We start from the raw sequence: 20,604 nt of genomic DNA, 5'->3' as shown, positions 1-20,604 counted from the left end.
ATTCCTGCTTCACAGATACATTCGGTTAAAATCATTTGAAGTATGTATAGCTTGACTGGCTTATTAATCGATCCAGAGTTTGTGTTCGACTGCAAATTCGAACAAATGCAGGTTCAGGGTTTGTGTTTATCCAAAGAACAAAAACCCAATCTTTTTTTCCTTTTCCGGGCATAGCTGACTGACTCGAACAGGTTTTGTTTATTTTATTACTATGATTTATTCATCTCTACTATACATCCCTATAGTAATTCAATTTCATAATGGCATGATACGAGAGCCTAGAACTGTGAATTTCCCTGTTCATAACGATGTATCTTTTATGTTTAGAGGCCAAAGATATAAACAGAACGAGATGCGGCAGTGCCTAGAAAGCATTATAGAACGCGTACCTGGAATTATCTCAGCAGTTAAGCCGGAGATGTGGCAGATGGGTTCTCTGGCTGAGATGATGCGGCTGTGGATTGTACAAGCATCAAGTTCGTCTATGTGTTTGATCGATTCTAGAAGCTGAGTAGTAGATTTATCATTGAGGACGTCGGAAATATTCAGCAGAGCATCTTCTAGTCCCGAGTTTGACCATAAGTAGGCACACTCATCCAGAAAACCCAATAGGTTTGATCCTGGATCTAATAAAATCCATGGTTTATATACTTTGGTTGTGGCTACAAGGATTTTCGTCACTCTGTAAACTTCCCCCAGTGCAAGAATATAGCTTCTCCCTGTGAAAATGGAATGTGTCAAAAACTGAAAATTTCTTGAAATCCAAAAACATGATGTGCCCAGTATAGTACCTTGAGATGCAGATAGGATTTGCTTTTGAATGTTCTTTTCCTGCGCCTGCTTCCAAATAGACACGGCATGTCTCAATTCTTGAGCACAGACCGAAGCAATGGTGGACCAAGCTGAAGTGTATTTGGACTGCTGCTCAGATGAGCCCAAGTTCAGGATTTTCAGAGTCAACGTCGAGTGTTTCAGAAGTTCAATCATCAAATTGCAATCCTGCTCTGCCTGTGAAGGAATTCATATTTTGTTAAGCCAAAAATTTGAATGAATGTTAAAGATCTTGCGTTAAGAATGTTTGGTACATAAACTGAACTTGAATGGACTTTACCGATAGCAATCTCTCTGACAGGTGATATTCTGAATCCAGTGCTCGAAATTTTGGCTCTTTGAGGGTGGTAATAAATTCTCTAATGCCAGAGGGTCTCGGTTGGAGACTCTCCAAGTTGACTTCACTGATCAGAACATCCTCGTCCAGCTTTTTCTGCAGATCCTAAAAAGCAAAGGTAACCAAAATCAGTAAAAGAACAAAGCAATACACTGCACGGAAACAGATATCAAACTCTTCCAAGTTCTACATGAAATTTGCGCTGAACTTGTTTCTGTTGTCTGAACGTCCCCCGGATTTGAATTCTAGATGAGCAAAATACATATTGCAGCATTCCCATTGTAAGCTGTAAACTGTTATTGGGAAAAGCAGTGAATCCACCTACCCGAATTTCCTCATCACGTTTTTTTACTTCAGTGCCTTCACTGGAATCAGTAAATAAGCTACGAGCTTCCTGCAATTTCCAAGAGTTAAAAAGAGTAACGTAAAATTTACAGAACGGCGAGTACTAAGGAAATAGGAAGTGGAAGAATGTAGAGTCCAGAAAGGTAGGCTGACCTTTAAATTTTCCAGATGGTTTAGAGCAGCATAGCACAATTCAGTCTTTAGCTCATCAAAGAGATCCCGGAAATCATTCACTTCTATGTTGAAGACTTGTTTTTCGTGTTGTTCAGTATTACCAGCCGGAGCAAAGGTTTGAGTCGGGGTAGCATTTCCCAAATGACTGTGATCTCCTTTCATAGGCTGCGTTGGACCTTGAAACTCCCAGGAATCATCGTCAAAATCATCTACATCTTTTGATGCATCTGGGATCAAAATGGACTCTGCGGGACCTTGAAACTCCCAGGAATCATCCTCGGCATCTGCCAAGTTAAAATCAGTGACAGTCTTTCTGGTTTCATCACCCTTTTCAGTAGTCCTCTCCTCCACTTGATTGTATAAACTCGATATCAGATCACTGATGGATATACTTGGACCAGGTGCCTTAGGTTTACCCCTTGAGTAGGAATCATGGTTAGAAGAGGGAATGTCTTCGTAAACCATGGGATCGGAACTTTCAAGATCTTCTTCGCCGAAAAGGGACAGTGCCAACGGTCCCTTAGGCTTCTCTGGTGGTACTTCTTTCTTCTGAGTGAATAGATGTGAAAAATAAACATTTATCATACACATAACAATGACTTCGATCAGGAAAATGTAGAAAACATAGGTCTTCAGATTTTGTACACGACGGAAAAGGAACACTAAGTAGCACATATTCCGGCGAAGTTTTATAAAAGGAAGCAAACGAATCAGGTAGAAATGATCAGCAAGAAAACTACGACAAAAGGCCACTACCCGGGTCAAATAGGTTCTACTAAAAAAAAGTTCAATATAAAGTGGCTATTAAGATTCATTCAAGACAAATATGAACAAATGTATTGATCACCAATAGATTCCTAACGCGAGCTGCATATTCTGGGACTCTTATCACATTTTGAAAAATAGATGTGGTAGATAAATGAATTTCAAAGTATGAGACTTGGTGGGAACAAGGACCTCGCTTAGCATGTCAAACAAATTATTACCTGTACAGCACCACCAGATAAATGTGTCTGGAAGTTAGCAGGAAGAAAATCAGGAAAGCTTAGCTTTTCCTGAAGAGAAAGTGGAAAACAAAATTCAATATCCACATTCTGTCCAGATAATTACATGGTTTATTGATGCATTACCTCATTCAGTGTACCAGTTTGTGAAGATGACGGCTTAAATGCCCAGGTTGTTTCTTCAGAATCGCTATGAAAAAAACTTGGAACAGTTTCCCTCTCATACTGCTGGATTTGAGAGTTCAAATTAGAAATGGTGGTGGTTTCACTTTTAGACGTCGGATTGAAGTCAAATCCAAAGGCCCACCCATCAGATTGTTGAGAAGACACAGCAAATAAATCATTAACTTGGGGTGCTCCATTCTCGAATCCAACGGTGAATTCACCACTTCTACCATCCTTTTTATCATTCCCTTCAACCTAAACACTGGAAAGTCTCAGACACGACATAAACAATGGGGTTCCTACATGCACGTGAATGAGTCTTCTGTTAAATGTTGCTCATACCTTACTTGTTATATCATTCTTCATTTCTCCTGGTTCGGCAACCTTGAATTCCCATCCACCGTTATCCCAAGAATCATCATCTCCATTTTCCAAATCAGAAACTGAATTAACTGCATCTGTTTTACAGTTATTGACATTGGGGCCTATCCCATTTGTAGGTAAACTCCAAAAGTTCCAACTCAAATTCGATGCATTAGAAACCACAGCAAGTTCACTTCCAGCCGCCTTCTGTTTCTCCGGCTTGAATACAATTATACGATGAAAAAGGACATTAGAACACATTACTGACCAGGTCAGCATAGAATTTCAGCTAATTGAGTTTTTCAATTCTGAAGCATAAAATAAACAACACCATAGATTCACCTGACTAACTGAAAAATCTACAAGCATCCAACACACTTGACTCAATCACCAGTTAAGAAAAGATGCTCAATGCAACACAAACGAAGCAATTTCCTATTGCTAGATTCACAATGGCCACAAAACAATACGAAAGGGAGATGGCACAAATTATGATTACCTTAGAGTCTCCATCTCTTATTTGTGAATTACACTCAGCAGTTTTGAATTCCCACCCATCATCTTCATCAATGTCATCGTTCTGATCAACAAAACCCTGATTTGAATCACTCGGATCCAACATCACCTCACTAGAATTCATCCCATCACTCTTTGGTCCAAACCTTTGCGTACCACAATTCGATGGATTCCAGCTCAAATTCTCCAAGCTAATAACTGGGTTTAGAGTTTTTTGGCTCAAATCAGTGTCCTTTACTTCTAAATCAGAGTTCCACTCAACCGAACCCAATTTCGGTAAATTTCCATCAAAATTTGCTGAATTCCACTGCGTATTCTTCTTTTTATCCGTGCCGAAATGGCTCGGATTATTATCCGATAACGAATTCAACCCGTTTTTCAACTTGTTCTGCCCGTTGTCCCTATACAAATTTTCTATCAAATCATTGATTCCAACATTTGGATTCGTACTCACTACTTTATTGGCAGATCCATTGCCGTTATTGTGCTTACTAGAAATCGAATCCAATGAGAATCTTAACGACGGAACCGACGCACCTGATCCATCCCTTTCTCCTTCTTCCTCCTCCGCTTCTCCAAACACCGACAATGGCACCGGGCCCCGAGGCTTCACCCACTGACCCTGACTTGATTCGATCCGACTCGGCGCCGAGTCGGGCTCAGCAACCTCCGATGAGTCTGTACCATTGCGATCCGTGACGAATCTGTTTAAATCCGGCGGCAGATATCCCGCGCGGGAAACAGAAACGGAAGATTCGACGAAGTCTCCCCAATCATCATCGTCTTCGTTCCTATCCGCCTCCACGGAGGCGGAAGCGACGGCGGAAGACGTCGCCGTGGCGGTGATTCCAGCAGACGGAGCGGGAAAGAAGAAATCCAGGCCGTTCTTTTGATCGGCAAACATGTTGACGATGAGATCCGATTCGAACATGAAGTTTCCGGCAAGAATCTCCGCCGTCGATAGCGGTCCGCCGTTTCTTTCTCCGTGAGCGGTGCGCAGGATAGCTCACCCCGCGCACTTGTCCTCGCGCGTATCTGGTTTATTTTTCCTCTTTATATTTTATTTATCATTTATAAAACAAAGCAAAAAGCTTTGATACTATAATACTAATTATCTACTACATATAAAATGTAATCTTTGTAAAAATATCCAATTTTTTTAAATATAATTCTAATATACTAAAAATATCAAAATGAGTAAATACATAAACAAATGTGCATCACAATTTTAAAGGTGTTTTATATACATTATCAAATTAGATTATGAAAATTTTCTTTATAGTACAAAAATTATATTATAATTAACCCTTAATTTTTTTCGGATTTGGATAATAATATTTCTCTCGTATTTCCTAAGAAAATGGATATAACACATGGAGTTGACACCCAATAATTATGTAATCAACGAAATTGACGGTTGATGCCCGTTTTTAAATGAATTGTCTTTTAAACCTTTTGGTCATATATCATTATGATTAATCTAATCGAAAAAAATTGAACTCTAAATTCATATTTTTCTAACGCAAACGCGCAACATTTTTTGGTTGCAAAAGTGGGGGATCATACACATTACAAGCTCGACTCCGTTTGGTTCGTAGTTCCGTATTCGCATCTCTTTTGAATATATTTAAATATATAACACTAAAGTTTATATAATAATAAATATTAGAAACTAACCTACATATATTTATAATTTATTGTCTTATCAATATAATAACAAAAATAATTCTATCATGGCGAATCTTTCCGTTTCAAGAAACACGATCTTTCCCTCCACTCAAATTTATTCGCAGCACTTAGTTTATTACCAAAATCCGTTAGCAAACAAAACAAGAAACAGAACCCACTCTTGCTTCATCCATGGTTAAACAAAGAGAGATCTCTGTGCACCATAACACAACCGCATGTCCATTCACCGCTTTCGCGCGCACACACAAAAAAAAAAAACACATCGGTCTCACAAGGCCATAAACCAGCAAACCAATCCCATTAACCCGAACCCAAACCCTAACCCCACGGTCGCGACTGGGCTCGCTCCGCTTGCAAAGCTCCCTGCCGGAGTGTTCGTGGTCAGAACCACGACCATCCACTCGTCCTCCGACCCGACACCCGCCCCTACGTACCTCGAATCGTTCAGGTACTGCGAATAAGCCGTGTGCGTGTAATTTGTCAGGACTAAGGTCGGGACCCTCTTGGGCACGCAAACGGGTAAGATCAAGCCGTCTCGGGTTTTGTTCGGATCGATCTTGCACTTGGAGAGCAAGTCTTGGTAATTAGATATCCTCGGAGGGACCGAGCCAGGGACGACGTCGTTTAGGGCTGTGTGGTTGGTGCACGGCTCGTCTTCGAGCTTGTCCGCTATCTCGTCGGCTAAGCAATCTGCCTTGTCGTTCTTGGAGAACGGCGCAAGCCTTTGAGCGGTTCGGTAGCTATTGAGGCCTTGCAGAAGATTGTCCTCTTCTTCTGAAAATATATATATGTGTGTATATACATATATATATATATAGCTGTTACTTGCGAAAAGACTGACTAACAAATACATGCAACCCTTATCCAATTTGCCTCTAAACAAGTCTAAACACGAGCCACAAACCATATGTGGTTATATGAGGATCTCATGCAAAAATCGAAATAAAAAATATTATTAACCTATGCTTATGTATGAATAAATTATAATGTATATAGATCATCATCAAATTAGATATACGGTCCTAAGATTCGTACTATAATAATGCGCATTTTCCATCAGGAAACCATAAAATATACATTTGAAAATAATAAGAAAATTGTCTGATCCTAGAAGATGATATTTAGATAAATCATGTGTATGTTAATACAAACTAAGGCCAGCCAAAGTCTAAACATGTATATACATGCGTTCAAGTATAAATAAATACATATATGTATGCATATATACACACACATGTTATGAGTAGAGTGTAAATACCATTGCAAAGGCCAGAAGAGGAGGCGAACAACAAAACAGAAAGAACAAAGACAGTGAAGGAGCAACCGATCTTGGGAAGAGACACCATTTTTCTTCTTCTTAATCTTCACACAGTGTTATTCCTTCTTCTTATGATTTTTTTTTTTTAATTTCTCAGTGTGTCTTTTATTTCACTTTGTTTTTTTATATGCTGTAATTAAGGAGAGATCAGAGGAACGAGAACAAAAGAAGGAGCTTCGAATTTGTCGGGCCTTATATATATGTCCGAATCAGATCTTGATAATGTTGCTGATAAGAATTAAGCTAATTTTGAATAGTTTCGAACAGGTGTTACGAATTCACGCCATCTATTAAGGCGGGTTCTTGCCACGTGTCTTGCATGCAGAGAATGTTCATGCAAAACAATTTTTTTCCCAATTTTTATTTAAAAGCATTTACAAAACAAATACGTGAAACTCGTTAATTTTGTCCCCGTCACACGGATCACCGTCCGGTCCCATTTACGAACACGTGTACGTCCTCACCCGCTGCATTGCCACGTCATCTATCTATGTTCACTTCTACGTCACGTGTCATTACATACGTAGATATATAATTGTATATATATACACACATGTCCATGCTTCTCTCTTTAGGTGGATATAAATGCATGTGTTGGGCCGGTTGGCGTATTCATCACGAACCGTATCGAGCGCCTCGCTTTCGTTTTCTCGGCTTCCACATAGATCCTGCAAAGTACCTAGTGATCATTTTCCCGGAAAATTCAGATTTCGCGAGAAAGAGAGAAAAGGGAAGAGGAGGTAAGTTAGTTTGGGTGAGAGCAATGTCGACGGATCAGTTTCCACGACAGAAACAAGAGACACAACCAGGCAAAGAACATGTCATGGACCCTATCCCCAAGTTCGCTAGCTCCGATTACAAACCTTCCAACAAGTTTCGTGTAATTAAATTAATATTTATTTAATCTTGATTCACTTTAATCGTGCAAACATATATCATATTGTATATTTATGCATGCGTGCGGTATACTTTTATCGGTTGTCGTAACATTTCGATTTGACCTATACGTAACATGTGAGATTAGAAGTTAAGAGCTGTGTTTGGTTAGTTTGCATGCACGTGCGTATATGAATATGATAGGCATGTTTACGAACATATACATGTATATATATTCCATATGTATGTACCTGTGTATCCATACATATAGAAGTAGAAGTCATATGTATCTGCCCATGCATAGACGTAAAAACACGGATATAGATACATGTATATATTCCACATCAATATGTCAAACCAATACTAACCTTCCTTGCAAAACACGCATATGTAAACTACGAAGGGGAAAGTGGCGTTGATCGCCGGCGGAGATTCCGGCATCGGCCGGGCGGTCTGTCACTGCTTCGCCCTGGAAGGCGCCACCGTGGCATTCACGTACGTGAAAGGCCAGGAGGAGAAAGACGCACAAGATACTCTACAGATGTTGAAGGAGGCGAAAACCGACGAGGCCAAGGACCCGATATCGATTGCGACGGATTTAGGGTTTGACGAGAATTGCAAGAGGGTGGTGGACGAGGTGGTGAATGCGTACGGACGGATCGACGTCCTGATAAACAACGCGGCCGAGCAGTACGAGAGTAGCACCATCGAGGAGATCGATGAGCCGAGGCTCGAGCGTGTTTTCCGCACCAACATCTTCTCATACTTCTTCCTCACCAGGTATATATATATATATATATATTTGGTTCATTTTATTATTTGTTTTGTTCTAACGCCATACGTACATGTGGTTTAAATTCCAGGCATGCATTGAAGCACATGAAAGAAGGGAGCAGCATAATCAACACGACGTCGGTGAACGCGTACAAGGGCAATGCTTCGCTTCTGGACTACACGGCCACGAAGGGAGCGATCGTGGCATTTACCCGAGGCCTCGCCCTTCAGCTCGCCCAGAAAGGTATCCGCGTCAATGGCGTCGCCCCTGGACCCATATGGACTCCGCTCATCCCGGCCTCTTTCCACGAGGAGAAGACTCAGAAGTTCGGAGAAGAAGTCCCAATGAAGCGAGCCGGCCAGCCCATCGAGGTCGCGCCCTCGTACGTTTTCTTGGCTTGCAATCACTGCTCGTCTTACTTCACCGGCCAAGTCCTCCACCCCAATGGTAAGTAAAGCTTAGCAGTGTGTATTCTGACCGGTTATATCGATCGGTTCGGTTAAAAAAATATTTACCAATTACCCGAATATCATAACGACTACCCAATCTAAGAAACTCTCGGCATAAAAATGAACGGTTACATGGTTTTTCGAAGTATATGATTACTTGATTAATGGTGTTTTTTCCTAATTGTGTAGGAGGCGCAATCGTGAACGCGTAAAGACCGATACATGCGATCTAAAGACAGTAACGTGTCGATCTTAGTTGAAATGTAAGAACGTGTGAAGTTGTAATAAAATGTGTTTGGGACTTATGTTACGGCCAATATGCCCGATTACGTCTATAAGAGTGTTGTCACAATTATATATATATATTTATGATTTAATCTTGACGGAATCCATAATAACTAGGTTAAATAATAATAATAATAATAATGATGATAATAATAATAATGATAATGATAATGATTACCCTATAGATCCGTCTGAAATTGTGGAAATATATATTTTTGAGAGTATTGTTTCCTTTTCATCACAACAGAATGCTAGGGTTAGGATTAAGAGTTTAATTAGGATTAGGTCCGCTAAGACCGACAATGATCTTTATTTGTTTTCTTTTCCTCCCACTTCCTATAGGATTAGTGACTGTTGATTTCGTCCTTATAAACAAGAGTCTCCTCTCGTTAAGTTACTTTTATCCCACGAAACTCGAAAGAAACTTTCTTGCCTGTCAAGTTAGGTAAGTACTTCGAAACATCGTCTTGTTTGATGAGGGTTAATGTCAGCTCCTTACCGATTTGATCGCTCTCTACTCTTCGTCGCAGACAACGTTAAGGTGTCTTGAACATGGTTTCCAACTCTTCGGCAATTCACAGTTGCCCATCGACGACGATGAAAGCGACGTCCAACGGGATTTTCCAGGGCGATAATCCGTTGGATTTCGCTCTCCCTCTCGCGATATTGCAGATTCTGATAGTGGTGGTTCTAACCCGCGGTCTCGCCTATATTCTCTGGCCTCTGCGTCAGCCTCGGGTCATCGCGGAAGTAATCGTGAGTACCTAATCTCCTCACTCCCCTTCGCTTTCATTAACTGACTGTTACCCCAGTTTTCAAATACCCTCCTGGTTACATTCTCAGGGCGGAATTCTACTAGGCCCCTCGGTTCCGGCCGTTCCAAGACTTACCTGACCGCAGTTTTCTCATCCAAAAGCCTGACAGTATTAGAAACTCTAGCAAATATTGGCCTTCTCTTCTTCCTCTTCCTCGCCGGTCTAGAGATTAATACCGCTGCCCTTAGACGAACCGGGAAGAAAGCTCTCGCCATTGCCATGGCAGGGATATCCCTCCCGTTTGCTATGGGAGTTGGGTCTTCGTTCGTCCTCAAAGCAACAATATCAAAGGGTGTGGACAGCACATCGTTGGCTCTGTCCATCACTGCATTCCCTGTTTTGGCCCGTATCCTAGCCGAGCTCAAGCTTCTCACTACCGATATCGGGCGGCTGGCTATATCAGCAGCAGCGGTCAACGACGTGGCAGCCTGGATTCTCCTTGCTCTGGCCATTGTCCTCTCGGGAACCAGCAATTCCGCACTCATATCTCTCTGGGTATTACTCAGCGGATGCGGTTTCGTCATTTGTGCTGTTATCGTTCTTCCCCCGATCTTCAAATATATCGCCCGTAAGTGCCAAGAGGGACAACCGATAAGCGAAACATACATATGCCCGACTTTGGCTATCGTTCTTGCATGTGGCCTCATCACAGACGCAATTGGAATCCATGCCATGTTCGGAGCCTTTGTGGTGGGAGTTTTGATCCCAAAAGAAGGACCTTTTGCCCAGGCCCTCGTCGAGAAAGTCGAGGATCTAGTTTCGGGTCTCTTCTTGCCGATATACTTTGTGGCGAGTGGCCTTAAAACGAACGTTGCCACCATTCAAGGCCTTCAGTCATGGGGCCTACTGGTTCTGGTCATTTTCACGGCTTGTTTCGGGAAGATTGTTGGCACTCTCGGGCTGTCCCTCCTATTTAAGATGCCTGTTCGTGAAGCTCTCGCGTTGGGATTCCTCATGAACATGAAAGGGTTGGTTGAACTGATCGTGCTCAACATCGGAAAAGATTGAAAGGTACGGATGTTCTTCCGCATAACTAACCCACCATCCATAACATGTCATTCATCCATCCCTGTTAGAATCATGGAAGATTGAAAGATTAAACATTTCTGACCCGTTACGACTTTTCTCAGGTCTTGAACGATCAGATATTTGCCATTATGGTTCTGATGGCTCTCGTCACAACGTTCATGACGACTCCGATCGTCATGGCTGTATACAAACCCACAAGAAGATCCAAAAAACCCACCGAGCGGAATCACAAGTCACTCGAGCACCGTAATCCCGACATGCAACTCAGGATCCTCACCTGTTTCTACACTACCAGAAGCATCCCGACAATCACAAACCTCCTCGAGGCCTCGAGAGGCGTCAATAAAGGCGAGGGGCTCCGAGCTTATATGTTGCACCTGCAGGAACTCACTGAGAGATCTTCAGCCATAATGATGGTTCATAATGTCTGCAGAAGTGGGTTTCCGTTCTTGAACCGGAGAATCATTGCCCAAGGTTCAATCTCAGATCAAGTCAAGGTGACCTTTCAGGCGTTTCAGGAGCTGAGCACAGCGAGTCTCCGTCCAATGACGGTGATCTCATCAATCTCCGACATCCATGAAGACATCTGCGAGACGGCGCGTAGAAAGCACGCCGCCATCATAATCCTGCCGTTCCACCAGCACATACGGCTCCCCCGAGCACCGCTGGGTCAACCGCCGCGTTCTACAGCACGCGCCGTGTTCCGTCGGAATATTCGTAGACAGGGGATTCGGAGGACCCATTCACGTCGTGAGCCAAGACGTCTCCTACTCCATCGCGGTTCTGTTCTTCGGCGGTCGCGACGACCGTGAAGCGTTGGCTTACGGATTACGAATGGCGGAGCATCCGAGAGTCTCCCTGACAGTCGCCCATTTCGTGGTTTCGCCGGAAAAATCCGCAGATGTAGTCCGGATCAACGTGGACGAAGACAACGACGGCGAATCGCGAAGTAGAATAGTCAGTTCTGACGAGGATATCCTGTCGATGATCAGAGAAACGGCGTCAGAGGACGAATCGATCCGGTTCGAAGAGATCCGAGTCAATAGCACCTTCGAAGATGTCAGATCTGCGATCAAAAAGCTGCGACGGAGAGATCTGATCGTGGTGGGTCGGATGCCAGGGGGGGGGGAGATCGCGATGGCGATTGAGGGAATCGGAGAGTGCCCGGAACCGGGACCGATCGGGAATCTGTTGATCTCCCCGGAATGTTCGATGAGTACGGCATCGATTCTGGTGGTTCAGCAGTACAGAGGCGACGGAGCAGCGCCGGATTTGGCTTCGACTGCGGCGGAATCTTCTTCATCTTCTTCGCAGGATAGAGTCTAATTTTTTTTCAAAACATATTTAAAAAAAAGTCTTTTGCAAAGTTGTAAAAGGATTCGATTTAATATGAAGGTGATTTCATTCAATAGAAGAAAAAACGACATTTGAAGCACCTCTTCAGTAGTCAAGCTTCATATACGATTTCCAATATTTAGAATCTGATCCGATCCGTAATCAATTGATCTCGAAATTATTGTTGACAAATATTCGAAAAAGATCCGTTGTAGGGTGAAGAGTCACCAAAGCGATTCAACGACTAATTTAACGGGTTTTAATCGAGATGGCGATAAAAAGGAAGTCCACATTCCCAAGTTCTTTCCGACCAGGTGAGGCCCGGACCGATGCCGGTTCTCGATATTTCCGACAACCATGATATAGAGTACCTATATGCGCTTGGCTCATACTTTAACATAAACAAAATAGGGTTCTTGAAGGAAACAACAGATTCTCCTCTTTCTTAATTTTTAACTTCTCTCTTATATGTTTTTTTTTTATGATCTTCTGGGTTTTGCAGCTCAAGATTCACTTATGAACAATGTTATTGTTCATATCTTCTTGACTGTGCCGGCAAGAACACCGTCCGATCCGAACTGGCCGTCGAATTCTTCGCTATTCACAGGGCCTGGAAGCTGGAACGAGACTGTAAAATGTCCAGGCGGGCATAGGTTCTGCGTCAGCATCTTGAAAACCTGAGAATCTCTGCACACAGTCTTCTCTCCCGTCATTGTCACTCCCTTTATCAGAATCTTGCCATCAGGCTCGATGTCACAGCTGAAATCCTCTGGATATTAAAACAGCACGTTAAATTCGACGGTCACAGGGCATTCCGGACGAAAACGTCTAAAAACAATCTAGCAAAACCTCCGAACTTGTTACAGTTCAGAATGAAATCTCTGAAATTAAATCAATTGAAGTTACCATATCCGCTGACTGACTTGATACTAAACTCTGCCGCAAAAGGTTCAACGAAATGCAGAAGAATAGTTTTGGAGAGTAATTGAAACTTCACACAGATTTGGAAAGGCATCGGTATCGGACTTACTTTCATCTCTCGATACGCCTGGCAGCGAAACACGAAAGAAGTACGAGTCATCATTTTCAGCGATATCCACCAAACCAATGGCTGGTCCGATTTTCCCCATGGCCGCACTCCCCGTGAGGGCAACTCCAGTTTTGGTTTGGCCTGCAAGTTCAGTGAACTCTGCAGCTGATTCAGAAGGCAGAAATATCATAGCCGGCCCTCCTTTTTCCGCGTCGTCATTTTCCCTTCGACCTGACATGGGAGCTTGGTTGGTAGATGGACCGATGTATGGTACGCTATTCAACGGAGCCACTAAAAGAACCTGTTGGTTCCCGGTGTTTCCAGGAAGATTAGCGTTATTTCCGCTGTTGTAAGAACCTGAAGGCCTGCATGCAATACAAGAAGCCTTTTTTTTTATAGTGCAACCGGATATCACGTAAAAAAGGAACTCGGCTTTAAAACAGCGGCGGTCATCAAGTTTTTATAAAACGGCTCATCTTTAAAAGGTAATGGTTCTTACCAAGGTCTTAAAACAGCGGCGGTTGTTAGATTTTCAATAAGAGAGATAATATTTGGAACCCATAAACGGATATTAGCCGCGAATCTAGAAACAAAGAGAGCATAATCTTGAAGCCATTAAGGCTATTACCAACAGAAACTGTCAGATACAGTGGAAGAGCAAAATCTTCATCAAACAATGGTTATTACCATGACCCTTATAATTAGACATCGAAAGAGAGTTCAATCTTGATCCATCGCGACAATCACCAAGACCTAAAACTACAATGATCATCAGATTCAATAAGGGAACTCAATCTCAAATATTTCATAGCAATTATCGAGGCTTTAAAACTGTAGTGATTATCGAATCCTCTCACAGTGGCAATCGTAAGATTTGAAAAGCGAGTTAAATCTTGAGCACGTATTCAACAAGAGAGCTTGCCAAGGCTTTAAACCAACATGGATCAATAGACTCAAGCAGAGGACAAATTCATGAACACGAAATACTACTACCGAGATTTTAGAACACTGACCATTAGATTGATACGAGAGATAAACATGACATGTAGTGGTTGTTACCTAGGATTTTCGACAAAACCAATGCTACAAATGCTGAACCCCACATCTTAAGAAAACACTAATCTCCAAAACCGTCAACAAAACCTTCCATCTTTGGCATTCGTCAGCTCTCTCGTAACGCATATAAGCAATGCCAACACGCGTCATGAAGAAAACCGGCAATTGATATCGTGAGTTTAAAATCTCTCTTTAAGACCAGATTCTCCGTAACCAATATCCTCCTACACTACTCTACTCTCGCTCCACTTTCCAGAGCAAGAATATCTACTTCCGGGAAATTCCATCCAGAAATCAAACTCCTCACACGAAGATAAAAACCAAGGAAACATGATCAATCACCATTTCCTTTGATAACATCCAGTTCCTCGAGTCTTTTGAAACTTTCAAAGAGGAAACTGATGATGCTTCCATGGCTCCAGATCACACCAAAGGAATCAAAGTACAATAATCTGTGAAGTAAAGAAAGAAGGGTCTCTCAAGACATAAAGTTTGGCCACAGAATTATGTGGAGATCAATCAATCAATCCCTTTGTTCAAGTTTTCTGATCTAAGCAACTCAATCTGCTCGGCGACAACAAAATGCCAACGGAATCAACACATTCACGATTCGTTCTCGGAGCCATTACCAAGGATGATCCCAGGTACTCACTTATTACATCAAAGCTCAAGTCTTTTTTTCAAAAATTAAACTCATGCAAGAAATTTTCTTGATAATTCGAATCAAATTCACATTAACACCTTTGAAGGAGGAATCATCTCATCCAGTAAAAATGGAATAAATCCAAAGAGATTCTTCATTCCATGGAACACAAACCGCCAGTGCACCATAACCAACATACACACGTATATATATACACATACACGCGAGCTCACTCACAAGTATAAGTACATGCCAACACAAATAGAGGCGTTTTTGGGCAAAACCCATGTTCGTACCTCATAGGAGCCGCCGTGTAGGAGTCACCGGAGATTCCGAGAGGTGAGTTTTTCGAAGTTTGGTTTTTTTTTTTTTTTAAAGAGCGGAAGAGGGAAGTAATCAGGGGCTTGTGCCCTTCGGAGTAACTGCCCGAGCAACAGTGATGAAACCCTCGGAACGGCGAAGATTTATCTATAAGGCTAAGTAGACATAGTTTTACATCGTTATTTCGACTAATGATCGTACAAAAACTGGACAACAAGCTTCAATTCACCGTGATCTTCGCAAGCTTGAGACAGGAACAAACAGATCAAAACAAAAGAACAAAAGACAACGAGAAAAATTCCAGAGAAAAAAAAAAGAACAAAATTCACCTCTTTGATTTTCACAGAAATCTGCAGGAACACCGAACAAGGAAGAGCGAAGTAATCAGGTGCTTGTGCCCTTCGGAGTAACTGCACACGTGGACCAGTAAAAACGGAGAAAGTATGTCACCGAGGTAGTAGAATTACCATTGTACCCTTTGTCGCTAAATGTGTTTCGGTCGCTCCCCCTCTGTCCTGCCGGCGAGAGAGAGACCCACGAAAACAAAAGGCCAAAAAGAAAAACCAACCACCTTAATGCTCCAACAATAGAATCCTTAGTTGGTAGAGAAATTGAGTGAGGCAGGAACCTAAATTATCCTTCCGGTTAGTTTTCTTGATCCCAATTTTATGTATAGAGTCATCTATTTACTGATTTGGATTCTTTCTTGTTGTCTTCTCCTCTGGTTTTTGTTTGATCTTAAATTCTGCCGAAGAAGCTATGGTTACTTCATAATTTTCTACCCATTTGATAAGAAAATGGAAATTTTGCTCCGCCTTCGAACGTAAAAACGGAACGCGTGCAGTAATCTTGCATATTTTGGATGTGATTGATGCTGACAGTTCTAAATCTTCTGGGTTCTTTTGGGATTTGATGATGAACCCAATTTCTGGATAGGACCCAAAATCATCGCGAATTCTTGGTCCACGTTGAGGGTTGCTTTATTTTCACTGAAATTTTGAACCCCATAAAAGCTGCATTGTACTCTCGAACTGTATCTATACGAGTTTGAATTTATTCCTGTATACGCATATCTTCGAATATATGTGGATGTGTCTATATACGTATATAAGCATACAACATCTGCATCGTACTGTTAATCCATATGTATATGTGTTTGTATGTCTGCGTCCACGTTGATCTTTGTATCTACAAAAGCTTTGATCTTATTCAGCTACGCAATGTATCTGAATTGTGTATACATATACGTATATATGCACATGAACCTTCCTTCGTATAGACACGGCTATGGCACTGCATTGTCCACTGTAATCATGTCGCTTAAGGCAACCACTGTGTGCTAACTGAGATTTAAACACTCGAAAACCCTTGGTTTGTGATTGATAAGCTAAGTGACCATTTTCGGGTTTAGCCACAAAATCCAAGACCTAGTAAGATAACTCCAGTTTCGGAGTTAAATTTTAAGATCACATCGACAAAAAATGCTATATCTGTATGTAATTGTACATGGAAATAACTAATTATGTTTTACAGGTATAATCAGCATGGCTGAAATCGTATCTGCTCTGCCTGCCGAGAACTGGAAACAGCCGATCCTTCCACCAGCTAAGAAACCGAAACCAGCAATCGAGATAGATTTAAAAGATATGGAGGAGGACAATGTATTTCTCTTACACTTTGTCATGGGAACTTACTTTGGTCCTGATCTCAAGAACGAAAAGGATCGCCTGAAATCAGCATTGCAGAGAAAAGCGGAGAATCTCCCTTGTTATTCCTCAAACGATCTCACTGGCTCACTCGTGAAGCGAGTGGAGCTAGAAAACGTATACCTTCACATTCTCAGGAAGGCAGACCCATCACTGAGAGCGAGTTCCCGGTTGTTTCGTGAGTTCTTCCGTGGCCAACGCAAGGACGTCAACAAGGATATCCCTCTGTTCAAGGATCTATTTCCACTTTCTCTTCACCCACAATCCCGGATGGGGAACCGTTATGTCATAATCAAGAACATCACTTTCATTAACGACCCAGATACCTCTTATATGACGAGAGATGAGATTGAGCGGTTTAAGCGGCTGACGGGCTTAGAGTGCTTTCTTGTGGATATAAACGTAGAGTTTGTAACCAGGCCTGTCACACCTCTGGCTTTGCCTGATACTGACAACAATGTTGCAGAGGACAAGGTTGAGGTCAATGAAGAACCCGAGGATCGAAATGGCTGTCTTGCAGTGTCTGTCATAGGTGCGAGTGGAAATAACGTCGAAAATTGTGGGGACGTTAATCGGGGTTTGATATTTCTCCCTTCTTATACGAGCAATCAAGAACGGGCAAACGCCACATCGTCTGTAAAGTCCGGGTTTGATGTAACTGGTACAGCGGCTACAGGTCAGGTCGGACTGATGGACATTGGTGAATGCGATGATGCGTATCTCTTCCGGGTATCGCTTCCTGGGGTGAAAAGAGATGAAAGTAAGCTTCTTTTCACCTTATTCCTCTGGTTAAATGAGGAAAAATTCATGCACGCATTGAATAATTTTTCCTGATATAGAAAAATGGCTCTGTGTAATGTACCTAAGTTAAACCCTAATAACAATAATTACAATATAGTGCCCTTTTAATAATTTACAGGAAGTTTAATTCTTGTTTAGATGAGAAGATATCATGTTTTTAGTCTACATAAAGATCGCTGAATACATTCCGAAAATAGTAACAGCTTGCTTCGAATGATATGTTCCATATAAACCGACGTGAATATCGTAGTTTATGCACCGAGAAACGGTACGTTCTTGGTAGTTATATGCATCGATAGATCGATACCAACGGGAAAAATCGATATCTCTCTGGTTTACATGTTATACTTACGATTTCTGACTGGACCGGACGCTAACCTGATTCGTGTAAGGCAGGCTATTTCAGTTGTGAAGTCGAAGATAACGGGAAGGTAATGATAAGAGGAGTGACAACGACGGGCGAAACGCGAGTTTATCGGTTTTCCCAGGTGTTTGAAATGCAGACACGGAATCTATGTCCTCCAGGACCTTTCTCCATCTCATTTCGGCTTCCGGGTCCTGTGGATCCCGAGCAGTTCTCCGGAAGTTTTGGAACTGACGGGATTCTTGAAGGAATGGTGATGAAGAAGTTGCAGAAACAAACTGTGTAGACACGGGAGTAACATTTCAAAGGGTATATGGTTATGTTTGGTATAATGTTCGGTTTAGGAAATCTAAAACCGGTTGGTTAAGACTATCTCAGCCGGTTTGATCTTTGTTTTTTTTACTAATGCAATAATGGATGTGCATATTAGCAGGAAAGGAAATAAGATGCGCAACGCAATTGGGAAAATAGGGAAAAAAACCGATACCCTTCTTTTGTTAAACTATAAATAGGGTATACCGTTAGTCGTTAGAAGAATCAGTTTGGTAACCAAGATTTGGTCTGGTTTGATAATTTTGGGTAAACTTCTGGTTTACCAACGGTTAGATGGAACCACATATTGTAGTATGTTAACAACTAAACCGATTCGGGTCATAATGATTGATCCGTTATTGGTTTGGAATTTTGATAAACCGAGACAATATTAGGGGCAACGAAGCAAGCGATTCTCACTGAACTCAACATTAGCTTATAAAACATAAATGAGGTATTTTCGATTGTATCGTAAGTTCTGTAGAACCGCATCATATACATTAACCATAAACCGGTTTGGGTCAGGTTAAGCCGGTTCGGTTAGCAATCTTGAGAAACAGAGAAAAGATTAGGACCGGCGGAACTGTGAATCTGTGATCAGCATTTCCGGAACTAACCTTTCTTTTATCTTCAAAACACGAATTTGCAAGCTTGTATCGTCAAACGCCAAACGCTTGTCAAACGCAGACGCTAAAATCGCGTTTTTCAAAAAAGATAAAAGGACCAGTTTGGATTGAAGGCATATCTAACAGGATAAAAGAGAGGCGGTAACAGGAAACCAAGAAACAAAGAGCTGTCAAGCAAACATTTTTCTTACTTTGCCAAAGCTTAGGTTTCTTCTACTACTACACACATCGGTCTCCAAAGAACCGATGTCAGAAGTTGTATTTACATTATGTTTGATCCTTCTTTCTTGTAACATGTCTGGATCCAAGGAAAAGAGATTCCAACCCGAAAGCTCCTCTTCTGGAATCCCTGCAAATACCAGAACCATACGACTCTGTCACTGACATAACCCAACATATGTAATGGAGTTAGATTCTGTATCAACTAATCATTGATCAAAGACAATAAGCCGAGTCGAGTTCTTGTGTTTGAATGCGTTTCCTCATGGCAAAAACCACCTGAAACGAAGCTAAAACTCACAGTTTCTTAGGCGAAAGCTAATTCTCCGGAGTTTCCTGTTGCTCATGTCCCTGCTGTTGCCACATTGGTTGAGCCATATACGGGTTAGACGGGTAAGCGCTCGGGTTACCCATCACCATACCCGGGTTCCCGATTGGAGCAGTGGCTGCAGGCAAGTACCCGTAAGGGTAACCAGCAGCTGCAGCCTCGGGAATCGTCCCCCTCGGGATAGTCCCCAAGACCTCATCCCGAAGATCCTCGCGTGGAACAATATCCACCAAGAAATCGAAGATATCGGTTCTCGTCACAGCAGCGGCAATATCATTCTTCTGCAGCGTCCGCCTCTTGTTCTCTTCCGTGTGGTTCCACGACCTGAGGGTGAGCTCGAGGATGAACATCTCGCAGGCCCTCGCGAACACCACAGGGGCCTCGGCCGAGATCATGCGTACGTCCTCGTCGGCCTTCATGATCTTCTTGATTCTTGCCAGCGGCAAACTGTGGTTCTTGAAATCAGTGGTTTTCTCAATGTCTTTGTATTGGTTCTCCCAAAAGGCTTGGAGCTGCTGAGCCAGCTGTTGCTGCTGCTGCTGCTGCTGGGTCTGGTGGTACGCCAACTGGCCCGTGGCCATAGCGGCAGCGGCTGCGGCTGCCGTCATAGGGTTGGTTTGGTAAGGGTTTGATCCATAGTTCATGCCTGAGGACTGTCCATGGCCTTGCTGATCCATTTTCCTGCAAAATTGAAGAAATTAAGAGATGAGTGTATATATGTTAGATCATGGGGATTTATTTTGTACAAATTTGATGACTTGGACACTGTTTGAAGAATCTGGGTGATTCCCTACAAAGATGGAAACAAGAACCACTCGGACTTGACCAAAAAAATTAAATCAAATTCGGGGCAGCGAAAATAACATAGAATTGTTGAAAAGGAAGATTCTTT

General features: G+C 42.2%; 6 protein-coding genes and 1 pseudogene across 11 annotated transcripts in view; 3 read left to right on the top strand and 4 right to left on the bottom strand.

The window, feature by feature from the left end:
* The window catches only part of LOC104805873, a 5,579-nt gene extending 812 nt beyond the window's left edge, over positions 1-4,767 (bottom strand). The window contains exons 1-10 of one of the 4 annotated variants that reach the window (XM_010530575.2): positions 4,273-4,767; positions 3,719-3,933; positions 3,199-3,438; positions 2,818-3,111; positions 2,674-2,742; positions 1,667-2,236; positions 1,494-1,562; positions 1,112-1,273; positions 792-1,008; positions 391-719 (exon numbers count right to left, since the gene is read on the bottom strand). In XM_010530575.2, the coding sequence (XP_010528877.1) occupies positions 391-719; positions 792-1,008; positions 1,112-1,273; positions 1,494-1,562; positions 1,667-2,236; positions 2,674-2,742; positions 2,818-3,111; positions 3,199-3,438; positions 3,719-3,933; positions 4,273-4,666 (2,559 nt within the window). In that variant the 5' untranslated portion in view covers positions 4,667-4,767. Of the gene's footprint in view, positions 1-390; positions 720-791; positions 1,009-1,111; positions 1,274-1,493; positions 1,563-1,666; positions 2,237-2,673; positions 2,743-2,817; positions 3,112-3,198; positions 3,439-3,718 lie in introns of all 4 variants that reach the window. The other 3 variants (XM_010530572.2, XM_010530573.2, XM_010530574.2) reach the window with 3 other exon arrangements.
* A 740-nt stretch (positions 4,768-5,507) lies between these two features.
* On the bottom strand, positions 5,508-6,921 carry LOC104805872 (uncharacterized GPI-anchored protein At3g06035). Its single transcript, XM_010530571.1, has 2 exons — positions 6,683-6,921; positions 5,508-6,198 (listed from the first exon to the last, which is right to left on the bottom strand). Exons 1-2 carry the CDS (start codon positions 6,768-6,770, stop codon positions 5,693-5,695), a joined length of 594 nt encoding a protein of 197 aa, XP_010528873.1. The 5' UTR covers positions 6,771-6,921; the 3' UTR covers positions 5,508-5,692.
* A 391-nt stretch (positions 6,922-7,312) lies between these two features.
* On the top strand, positions 7,313-9,177 carry LOC104805870 (glucose and ribitol dehydrogenase homolog 1). 2 transcript variants are annotated; one of them, XM_010530569.1, is made up of 5 exons: positions 7,313-7,417; positions 7,464-7,622; positions 8,022-8,398; positions 8,482-8,840; positions 9,032-9,177. In XM_010530569.1, the coding sequence occupies exons 1-5, from the start codon at positions 7,328-7,330 to the stop codon at positions 9,052-9,054; spliced, it is 1,008 nt and encodes a 335-aa protein (XP_010528871.1). In that variant the 5' UTR covers positions 7,313-7,327; the 3' UTR covers positions 9,055-9,177. The 2 variants fall into 2 exon arrangements, with proteins under 2 accessions (XP_010528871.1, XP_010528870.1); XM_010530568.1 differs by having other exon boundaries at positions 7,313-7,622; positions 9,032-9,152.
* Positions 9,178-9,266: 89 nt separating this feature from the next.
* Positions 9,267-12,385, top strand: LOC104805871 (annotated as a pseudogene).
* A 166-nt stretch (positions 12,386-12,551) lies between these two features.
* On the bottom strand, positions 12,552-15,407 carry LOC104805867 (alpha-crystallin domain-containing protein 22.3). The gene is made up of 3 exons (XM_010530565.2): positions 15,332-15,407; positions 13,337-13,701; positions 12,552-13,075 (listed from the first exon to the last, which is right to left on the bottom strand). Exons 1-3 carry the CDS (start codon positions 15,334-15,336, stop codon positions 12,840-12,842), a joined length of 606 nt encoding a protein of 201 aa, XP_010528867.1. The 5' UTR covers positions 15,337-15,407; the 3' UTR covers positions 12,552-12,839.
* LOC104805868 (increased DNA methylation 2) lies at positions 14,425-18,616 on the top strand. 2 transcript variants are annotated; one of them, XM_010530566.2, is made up of 3 exons: positions 14,425-15,036; positions 16,890-17,822; positions 18,260-18,616. In XM_010530566.2, the coding sequence occupies exons 1-3, from the start codon at positions 15,027-15,029 to the stop codon at positions 18,511-18,513; spliced, it is 1,197 nt and encodes a 398-aa protein (XP_010528868.1). In that variant the 5' UTR covers positions 14,425-15,026; the 3' UTR covers positions 18,514-18,616. The 2 variants fall into 2 exon arrangements, with proteins under 2 accessions (XP_010528868.1, XP_010528869.1); XM_010530567.1 differs by lacking the exon at positions 14,425-15,036 and adding an exon at positions 15,789-16,000.
* A 636-nt stretch (positions 18,617-19,252) lies between these two features.
* Positions 19,253-20,604, bottom strand: part of LOC104805866 (nuclear transcription factor Y subunit C-9) — a 1,967-nt gene continuing 615 nt past the window's right edge. The window contains exons 2-3 of the mRNA XM_010530564.2: positions 19,686-20,393; positions 19,253-19,514 (exon numbers count right to left, since the gene is read on the bottom strand). Coding sequence (XP_010528866.1) covers positions 19,703-20,389 — 687 coding nt within the window. The 5' untranslated portion in view covers positions 20,390-20,393 and the 3' untranslated portion in view covers positions 19,253-19,514; positions 19,686-19,702. The remainder of the gene's footprint in view (positions 19,515-19,685; positions 20,394-20,604) is intronic.

The sequence above is a fragment of the Tarenaya hassleriana genome, unplaced genomic scaffold (genome assembly GCF_000463585.1).
Source record: "Tarenaya hassleriana unplaced genomic scaffold, ASM46358v1 Cleome11, whole genome shotgun sequence".
NCBI classification, from domain to species: Eukaryota; Viridiplantae; Streptophyta; class Magnoliopsida; order Brassicales; family Cleomaceae; genus Tarenaya; species Tarenaya hassleriana.
The sequence above is the reverse complement of the archived record's forward strand: the minus strand, read 5'-3'. Positions and strand labels throughout refer to the sequence as shown.